At 38.8% G+C, this 10,000-nt stretch overlaps 2 protein-coding genes across 3 annotated transcripts in view; both read left to right on the top strand.

The window, feature by feature from the left end:
• The window catches only part of LOC122267609 (sortilin-related receptor), a 37,633-nt gene extending 28,557 nt beyond the window's left edge, over window positions 1–9,076 (top strand). For both annotated transcript variants that reach the window (XM_043037653.2, XM_043037651.2), the window contains exons 27-37: window positions 759–882; window positions 1,245–1,350; window positions 2,038–2,140; window positions 2,263–2,497; window positions 3,116–3,318; window positions 3,926–4,105; window positions 4,480–4,614; window positions 5,027–5,298; window positions 5,880–6,070; window positions 6,214–6,411; window positions 6,791–9,076. In XM_043037653.2, the coding sequence (XP_042893587.2) occupies window positions 759–882; window positions 1,245–1,350; window positions 2,038–2,140; window positions 2,263–2,497; window positions 3,116–3,318; window positions 3,926–4,105; window positions 4,480–4,614; window positions 5,027–5,298; window positions 5,880–6,070; window positions 6,214–6,411; window positions 6,791–6,855 (1,812 nt within the window). In that variant the 3' untranslated portion in view covers window positions 6,856–9,076. The remainder of the gene's footprint in view (window positions 1–758; window positions 883–1,244; window positions 1,351–2,037; window positions 2,141–2,262; window positions 2,498–3,115; window positions 3,319–3,925; window positions 4,106–4,479; window positions 4,615–5,026; window positions 5,299–5,879; window positions 6,071–6,213; window positions 6,412–6,790) is intronic.
• Window positions 6,855–10,000, top strand: part of LOC147467730 (uncharacterized) — a 17,789-nt gene continuing 14,643 nt past the window's right edge. Inside the window, exons 1-5 of the mRNA XM_086531035.1 lie at window positions 6,855–6,912; window positions 7,141–7,278; window positions 7,671–7,712; window positions 7,859–7,950; window positions 8,691–8,770. Of these exons, the coding sequence (XP_086387161.1) occupies window positions 6,855–6,912; window positions 7,141–7,278; window positions 7,671–7,712; window positions 7,859–7,950; window positions 8,691–8,770 (410 nt within the window). The remainder of the gene's footprint in view (window positions 6,913–7,140; window positions 7,279–7,670; window positions 7,713–7,858; window positions 7,951–8,690; window positions 8,771–10,000) is intronic.

Raw genomic sequence — 10,000 nt, 5'->3', positions numbered from 1 at the left:
ACAAATTGAGACTTTTTAATTGGTTGAGGAGAGGACTTACACAGCCTAGATATTGATAGATTTGTTGAAAGAAGGTGCTGGTGATATTATTGAAGACGGGCAGGGTTATTTAGTAGACATTGCCCACGAAGAAAATTTGTAGGTAGTAAGAAGTAAGATGCTGTGAGCTTAAACTCAAACTCCATAAATAGGTAGATTTAACCCAGCAGATGGCATGATTTGCTGCAAAGGTAGAGTCGGTCATAGACACAGATGGCATCGTGCCAGACATATAAACCAGCCATCCTACTGCACAAATATTTATTGAATACTGAACCAATGGGTTAAACACTACAGAATAGTGGCTAATGGATTATCAGACCATGTGAAATATTGGTTAAACTCCCAAGGCATCAATTAACCAACCACAGAATGTTCAGATTATAAGATAGTGCACATCTGCATAGTAATTTTCATTGTGCAGAGATCATGTATTTTATATCACTCTACAAATGCCAGACACTCCCTTATGCTGCTTTGACTATTTCTGGATATATCCCATGGACAAAAATCTTATCTGTCAGGGTTAAGAAGTAACATTGGTGTTAAATCATGCTTTATCAGAACAGCAGATCATATCACCAGGCCAGGATAATGCATTGATGGTGAATGGTGTGGTAATTATTTTATGCAGTGTATATATCTATACGTAAGAAAATACATAAGGGGATACTAGCACCGAATTCCTTTGAAACAAATCGTATTGCATATCTTTTCAGACGTACACATTCTCCGGTCTAGAACCATACACACAGTACATAGTGAAAGTGTATGTCCGTGAGAAGAACACATCCAAGGTATTTCCTCCGAGCAAGACCAAGATCATCCACACTGAACAAGGATGTGAGTTTAATTCATTTCTTTAGCGAAGGCAATTTGCTGTATTATGGCTGTTGTGTTTTATTATGAACTAATGTCTTAAGGTAGTTAGTTATATGTTAAGAGCCTATCTGTAATTTTTTTTCTTCCATTATCTTTTGTGTTTATTAGAGATGTTTTATTATAAGATTATATTATAGAGTTTTACCTATGCAACATATATTTCAGATAACACTTCTAACATATATATATATAAAAAGTCTTATTTGCCATTATATTGGGGAAAAGTCCATTATTGAGATTACAGACTTTTTTTTTATTCATGTCAAGTCTGAAGTTGGTTAGATTTTCTTCATCCATTCATGAATTGTTATCAATTCCCACAGTTCCCAGCCCTCCGTTCAACGTGGAAGTAGAGCAGGTCGGTTACGACGTTGTGGTCACCTGGATGCCTCCAATTCATCCTAATGGACCGATTAATGCATACCATGTGTAAGTTCATGGAGTGAGAGTCTCTCTCTCTCTCTCTCTATCTCTCTATCTGTCTATCTCTCTCTCTCTCTCTCTGACTCACTCTCTGACTCATTCTCTGACTCATTCTCTCTCTCTCTTTCTCTCTCTCTCTCTCTCTCTCTCTCTCTCTCTCTCTCTCTCTCTCTCTCTCTCTCTCTCTCTCTCTCTCTCTCTCTCTCTCTCTCTCTCTCTCTCTCTCTCTTTCTCTCTCTTTCTTTTTCTCTTTCTCATGTCTATTTTGCTCTGTTTAGGATCCTTTGTAGTTGCATGAACATTATGTTGTTGCACTTAGATTTTCAAACCACCAGTTTTCAGTCAGTCTTCCTTGAAAAATACCATGTACAAGGTTAACCAATTAATGATGGGCGATAAGATATCACGTCTTGGCTATCCTCCTGGCTGGTGCACTGGGTGATCAAGCATATAGCACTTGGCTGCAGCCAGTTCGGGCAAATAGCCCGTGGCATTATGCTTACGTGTTTGAAATATCCTGGCATTTCGACCATTTGGAGCCAAAATAACCCTGTCAGCAATGGGTTAACTAATATGCTCTTTATTTATAATTACACATTGAGTCTGAACTTTCACAGATTATCTATTTTTATTAGCTGATTTCAGACTTCTGTAATCCAATCTCACAACATTTAATATTGTATCCTTTTCCAGGTACATGTTTCCTCCAAACCCTGCACGTGAAGTACTCCTTTCGGGTAATGGGACGACCTTTACAGTTCCATCCTCCTCTGTTGAAAATGGAACTCTGGTGTGGGTGAGCATCAGAAGTTAGATTAATGTTGTGTAAAAAGAAACATGAAAATTAATTATTGCAAAAAGCTGTTTCATACTTGTACATTTTTATTGAATGATGAATGTCTCTGGTTTCTCTCCCAGGTGACGGTAATGAACCAAGAGTACATGAGCGACGCCAGTGAACGGAAGAAGATTTACCTGCAGTCGACGGAGACCGAAGTCGACATCGTCGTGAACGATGTGAACACGACAAGTGTCAGCATCTCCTGGGACGCTGTCCCAGGCGTGGATGGATACATGATCTCCCACAACCAGCCAGAGAATAAATTACTCACCGGCAATGTAATAGAGAACACCACGACGAACGAAGCAATTGGTGAGCAGTCCTCTGGTGTTGTGCTCTGGAGTATGATTTGATGTTGAGAATGTTGGTTTTATAAGAGCCTAATGGATAAGCTCAGTGAGAATAAAAGATGTCTAGGCTCCAGGAACCCAGCTGACCCCAAATAAATTAACAGTTTTTGATAGATTTTGAAACAAATTCTGAAAAAATGCTAGAGTTTGTTGTTGACTGGTTTCAGAAAGGAATATTTCAGTAACATAACATTAATGCTTTTTGTATTTGTGTGAATACTTGTACTGCAAAGCCTTAGAATGTAGTGGACATAAACAGGATTTACACTTGAAAAGAAATAGAAAATTAGATAAAACAAGATAAATAGTTAAATAAATCCTCTTATTCTGTTTAGACACTAAACATGATATGATTCAGTTTTTGAAATTCAGCAACTAAATAATGTAAATCTGATAATGAAACTTTTCACATAAGTCAGAGCAGCCGTCTTAGACAAGCCTTGAATCAGAAAGTCTCTCACTTAACTTACATATTTACTCGTTATATGTTTTAGCTCAAATCCCGCTAATGGCTCATGCTAGGGCCATCCCGAGCGACCCTTCCGCCCCCTAACCAGTCTTTCGTTCTCAACCCCTTTAGTGCGAGGTCTTGCGCCGGGACAGAAATACATCTTCAAGGTCACGCCATTCAAGGAGAAAATCCTGTGGCCTGCGAGCTCTAGGGAAATCAGCACGAGTGGCGACACGTTGAAGGAAGTCACGTCCCTGCAAGCACAAGTTATGAAAGATGTCGGCACGACAGTCAAGCTGACTTGGTCCGAACCACCGTATAAAACTCGCAAGGTAATTTTCTTTCTTTTTCCTTTCTTTTTTTTTTTTTTCTTTCCTTTCATTCTTGCTTTTTTCTTTCTTTTCTTTCCTTTCATTCTTGCTTTTTTTCTTTTGTTCTTTCCTTCTTTCATTCTTTCTTTCTCTTTCAATTTTTGCTCCTTTCTTTCTGGTTTTATTTTTTTCCAGACATAATCTAATTCATGAAGGGTTTACTATTCTATCTCTTTCTTTTTCTTTCATATGATCTTTTAATTTATTATTCATATTTTTTTTTCTTTTTTGTTACCTTCTTTGTATTCTTTTTTCCTTCCTTGTCATTATTGTCCTCCTTCTCCTCCTCCACCTCCTCCTTCTCCTCCTCCTCCTCCTCCTTCTCCTCCTCCTCCTCCTCCTCCTCCTCCTCCTACTCCCTCTTGCTTTTCCTTCCTCTTCCTTTTCCTTCCTCTTCCTCTCCTCCTTCTCCCTCTCCTCCTTCTCCCTCCTCCCTCCTCCCTCCTCCCTCCTCCCTCCTCCCTCCTCTCTCTTCTACTTCCTTCCTCCTTTCTTACCCTATTTCATCTTATTTTTCTTTTTTCTTTTTTAATTTTTAATCATTTTTATCTTCTTATCTCTGCCGCAGATTGCCTGGAACTACCGCATCGTGTGGGGAAAAAGCCCCAGTGAGCTGAAGAATGGCAAGAATGTATTACTAACCAACACCACGTCTCTCATGATCGACAAGCTGGATGCCTGCGAGACGTACCACGTAGCCGTCATGCTGGGAGGGCCCATGGGAATCGGCCCTGCGACGGTGAAACAGGTTTGATTTTCTCTCAAGTCTTTTGCCTTTTCATTGTTATCATCGTTTGTTTGGTCATGTATTTTATTTTTATGTTATTATTCTTTATTCTTTTTTTTTTCATGATTCTTATTCATTTTATTTTTTGTATGTGTGCTTGTTTGTGTATGTGTGCATATGCATATGTGAGTGTGTGCATGTGTGCATATATGCACATGGCCATGTGCACATGTGTGTCTATGCTTATTTGTTTGTGTGCATTAATGGTAAATGAATTTTCACTTTGTAATTAGCTTTGACATTGTATTATTCCAGATAATCTTTGTAAGAATAAATAGTCATAAAAGATTTCGTTCAGAAGTTTTCTCTCTACTGACAAGTCTCTAACCCAACAGGTTCAGACACTTGCTGACCCCCTGTCACCACCCAAGAATCTAAAAGCTCAGAGAACTAGTCATAATAACAAGACCATGGTAATCTCGTGGGAGCCAGCCTGTCAACAGTTGTTAGAACAGAAGCTGCAATACCTGGTAAGTGAGAGGGTTGCCTTTGTATCATTTATGCAAGTGCTGTTCTAGGGGTTGACGTGAGAGTATTCCATCTTGTCAAATCAGGAATCTAGTTTCAGCATCTATATCTTTACCGTACAGTAAAACCATCGTATCTCTTCGTTCACCTTGTGATTAACCCACTTACGATGGGGGCATTCCAGCCTTGAATGTCCCAATGCCGGGGCGTTCGAATTATTAGGCCTAAATCAATTGAATGGCTGGCACAATACTGTGCCGCCCGGCCACTGGGCTTTTGAATGCGCGGTACAGTACTGTACCACCCGTCCAGAGAGGGTTAAGATTGAAAAACAGAACTATTTCATTTACCTTGTGCATTGCCCCCTAAAATACATTTCAGAATCAACACTAACTTCCCCCCTCTCTGTTTCAGCTCATTGTCAGGGACGTTGTCTTTAACAAGACCTCATACATCGAGCTCCCCAGCAAGAAGACCATGAACCAGACGCACACCATCAAATCGCACTGGGGGGGCAAGTACCTCATCACCGTGCAGAACTCGCAAGCGGACGCCCGTCCAACCCCACCGGTTGTCATCAACGGCCCCATGATCCCACCCCCTTACGAGCTCACCTATAACCCGGGTGATAATTCGTTCTTCTGGAAGAGGAGCCGGAATTTCCCCACTGAGATGGCAAACCAGAGGTGAGAGGTTTCATTCGTAATGTTTGTCAGATTGGAAGGAGGTCCAAGGGTAGGTAGCTTTCGGATTTTATGATATAACAGGAGTTTATGTCGAGAGTTTGTTGGATTGTTAAACATAAGAAGATTTTCTGTTAAAAGTTTGTCAGATCAGAGAGTAGATAACTGTCAGATTTGGTAGTGGTAAGCTGTCAGATTGTAAAGAGATCTGATGGTGAAAAGCGATTGAATTTTAAGGAGATTTGATAGTGGTAAGCTGTTGTTTTCAAGGACCAAATGTTAGAAAGCGGTCATATTGTAAGGAGATCTGACTTAGTGGTAGAAAATTGTCAGTTTTTAATGTCTAAACTACTATATATCTTGAAATAAACCTGTTGATCGTTTATATGGCACTCTATTAGGTCATTAAGAGTAAAACGTGTTGTTAGCAGGTCCATGAATATATTTTAACCCATTGCCAACTAGGCGGTTTTGGCTCCATATGGTCAAAAGGCCTTAAATATACTGAGAAATAGCCTAGTTGAAATTTACCATGTATAATGTGTTTCCAAGACTTACCTTCTAACTTCCCCTCTGGTTTGCAGTTCGTCTTACATCCTTTACATCTCGAAGAACATGAATATGAGCGATGCCACTGCCCATCCGTGCAGTAGCCCTCCAGTAAAAGTGGACAGCCTCTCGGCCGGCATCATCTACTATGCCACGGTGGCCTTCAAAGACATGGATGGGTATCTGTCGCCGCAGTCGCACCCCATAAGGCTGGAGAAACCCATAGGTAAATTGAGTCTCGAGTTTGAAGTGTAAGGTTGGATGTTGTATCTCTATGAACATTGTTCTTTATTGTCAAAAGTGATAGGAGGCTGATTATATTAGCCTTAATTGAAATCATGTTTTATTTACTATTTGTTATTTTAACAGGTGACAAAATAGTGCTGTCACAAGGCAGTGTGGTCGGCGTCGGCATATCCGTATTTTTTGTCGTGGTTGCGCTGATTGTGGTCGTCGGGGTACTGGGAGTAAGACATCGACGCCTAGCAAGATCTTTCTTAACCTTTGCAAACACGCACTACGATCGCTCACAAGGCACAACCCTGATCACAACGGACCATAACTTGGGTAAGGCATTGATTGCTAAAATTTCTGTCCAAAAATTGAATTATTAATAGAAAATAAAAACTATTTTCTTTTTTATATGTTTGAAGATTTAAATTTGAGTAGAGAAGATGCTAGGGGAGACATAATCATATATATATATGCAGATTATTATCAACCTCTTATTCCATGTATGGTAGATGAACAATTTACATGCATTTGTGCTGTATGTGCAGCTATTTCTTAACCCATTGATAGCGGATGGCATGATTTGCTGCCAAGGCAGCATTGGTTGTAAATGAGGATGGCACCGTGCCATACAACATAAACCCACCACATGACTGTGTACATAATTTATTAATACTGCGGCCAATGGGTTAAATTTCTGAACACCCTGTTTCAGATGAAGACGACGACTCGCCAATGATCCGTGGATTTTCTGACGACGAGCCCTTAGTGATTGCCTGATGTCGGCCCAGTCTTGCTTTCTTTGCCGCAGACTCTTCTGCGGCGGCCCCACAGCAGGTTTGAGGACAGAAGGGCAGAGACGAATTGTGATAAGCTATTTTTGTTACTTTATTGTTTTGCATGTATATTTACAATTGTGATGATGAACTGGATTAACACTAGTGAAGCAGGTTCTCTCTGTGGAATCCTAATCTCGTTTTATTTGGCTAATTGGAGGTGCGAGTAGAATGAATGTAGGTGGATGTTATTATTCAGAAAGAACTGGTATTAACCTTAAATTTTAAGGGCTAAGAGATGTTCGTCATATTTTGCATTGGATTCACACGTTCTACTCTGGCAAATTTGTTTTATTTTTGAGGTTTTCGGAGAGCGAGCAGAACATTTTAGGCATTGGCGAGAGCTGCAGTCGTTGTCAGCAGAGCAGTTGGTTTTGCAATTTTATTTACACATTCTTTTGGTCTCACGGTCTAGGTTGATCACCTTCCTAATTATGATTCTGTATTGTACGCACTTCAGCCATTTTAGAAAGACTGTAACATACTTGCACTGTATGTTAATGCTCTACACAGAATTTTTAAAAAGTCCGACACGTATAACAAGAAGTTACCATTAATGTGTTTTTGGTATGTAAACAGGTCAGTGTTTCTTTTAGATTATATATAATATTCAGACATTCCCTAAAACTCTTAATTGCTAATAACAATTAAGTCAGCCTAAATATGATGTCTCACGTAAGTATTAAGGCACACTATATAAATATATATATATCCTGGATTATGAGTGTACGTTTAGTTAGCTCAATGTTACTGCAACAGATTACCCCCAGTCCGTAATTCAACTGCTTAACCTGCCCAGAGGTTTGATGTGTTTATAGTTGCAGGTTTATATTTATAGGCAAGTGAGTTCAGGACTCGGCAATATTCGTTCTAATCGTCAGAATTCAGAAGAGTACTTTTCATTAGCTTTCAGGTCAAATGAGTTTGCGTTTACGTCCTTTTTCCAGATATTTTTCACGACCCCTTTTACTTTGGCCCTGAGGACAAAAGTTCTCCAGAAGCGGATCACAAGAATTGTAAATTTGTTAACTACATAGTCGTAAGAACTGTAGTGTGTATCTTTTTATTTCGCGCTAGAGACTGTTTTCTCGTGAAACATTGATTCATTAGTATGAAGAGTAAGGATTGTATGAATTGGTGATAATGTTGTGATAAAACATATCCTAGAGGTAATGAGGACAAAGTTTCAGGTGACATTACTCTATGCTTTTTTTTTCTTTTTCTTTTTTTTCTGTCTCCTTTTTTCTTAAACAAAAACAAAAGTATTTTGTTGTCTGGATATAAACATGCTGTACAGCTTTAAGTGTTTCTGTGAATGAATTAAGCACACTTTAAGCACGAGAATTCCTTTAGAATCAGTCGGGTTATGAACTTTTTGTAACTTTTTTCTTTCTCTCTCTCTGACAAAACAAGAATATGGAAATATGTTCAAGAAGGTAAAATTATCATTGTGTCAATGATATTGGGAAGTGAATAAAATGGTTTTAATAAAAATTTATGTTAAATGTTTGTAGTATTAACAAGAAGGCATTGTGCAATTTAGAATACTTTGTTTCAGTTTCAATAGAATCACACACTTTGAATTTGCAGGCAGTTACCATGTCTTTTTTCTGTGATAATTGGTAACAGTGCATATTAATTGTGCTCTCTAACTGTGCAGTATGTGCAATGAGGATGAGACACACACACTGACAGAGAGATGCAGACACACAACACACATAGACTACATGCACGTGTACATTCACACACACGCACACGACATGACACGCAAACACACACACACACACACACACACACACACACACACACACACACACACACACACACACACACACACACACACACACACACACACACACACATATATATACATATATGTACACACAAACAAACAAAAAAACATTATTTCTTAATGGTATTGATATAATATTTTTCCTGTATTTATGAAGCATGCCAAATGTCCAAACTGTTGGCTGTTTTTCTTACTCTTTTGCGTGATTAATCACAATTCACTTACTTTGAAAACTGAAGAAAAAGTGCATTGATAACAACGTCCATGCATGTTGTCGTTAAACCCAGTAATGACATCACCTCAAAGAGTCTCATGTACCGTATTGATGTAAATTTGCTTCAGATGTAATGATAATAAAAAGGATGGAAAATAATTTTTTGTTTTTGATTATTCCTGTTTTGTTTTGATTATTTGTTTGATGGCTCTTTCTTCGATTTCCTGTAAACACTAAGCTACTTTACCAACATTTTTTTTTTTTTTTTTTTTTTTCAGAATTAATAGGTGTTTTCAGAATTAACCCACTCACGACGGGGGCATTCCAGCCTTGCATGTCACAATGCCGGGGCTTTGAACGCTTATGCCTAAATCAATTAAATGACTGGCACCATATGGTGCCACCCGGCCACCGGGCCCTTGAATGAGCGGTACCGTAGTGTACCACCCGTCCAGAGAGGGTTAATAGGTATTTTCCAGGCATTCTTTAAAAAAATACGGACATATCTTGATGCAATTTCTATTTTTGTGTGCGTTCAAACGTGTGCGTGTGATTGTTTTAGAAGAATGTTCACCTGGAATACATGCATATTAAAAGATGTTTCAGATAGGTAAATGTCTTTTATTGTAATAAAACAGTATCCATGGAAGGGGAATGGCAGTATGGAGAACACACATTTAAATTCTCAAGACAAAAAGTAATTGTTAAGGGAAAATACTTCCCCACAGAAGTGACACAACACAATATCTGCGTAAGAAGTGGACGAGATGCACATCAGGACTTCCTTATGTTCCACAGTATATGGCAGAGTCCAGATGGCTCTGACCAGTTCTTACACAGCGATAACAAGTAGCAAGATTTTGTATTTTTGGATTAGATTCATTTTGTCTTTTTACCTCCAATCATAACTTCAACAATTTTATAGCTATTCAACTATGTAGAGAATCTGCAATGACCAGCATTGAACGAGTGAAATGAGCTGGAATCTTTCACAGTATCGTGAATTATGATTTTTTTTTTTCTGGTAATCACCATCATACAAAACTTGATGAATAGGTCCTACGTAAACTAGAGATGCGGCAA

The sequence above is a fragment of the Penaeus japonicus genome, unplaced genomic scaffold, assembly GCF_977035675.1.
Source record: "Penaeus japonicus unplaced genomic scaffold, GWHDUDI00000001_assembly GWHDUDI00000034, whole genome shotgun sequence".
Classification (NCBI taxonomy): Eukaryota; Metazoa; Arthropoda; class Malacostraca; order Decapoda; family Penaeidae; genus Penaeus; species Penaeus japonicus.
This window is presented reverse-complemented; position numbering and strand designations above follow the sequence as displayed.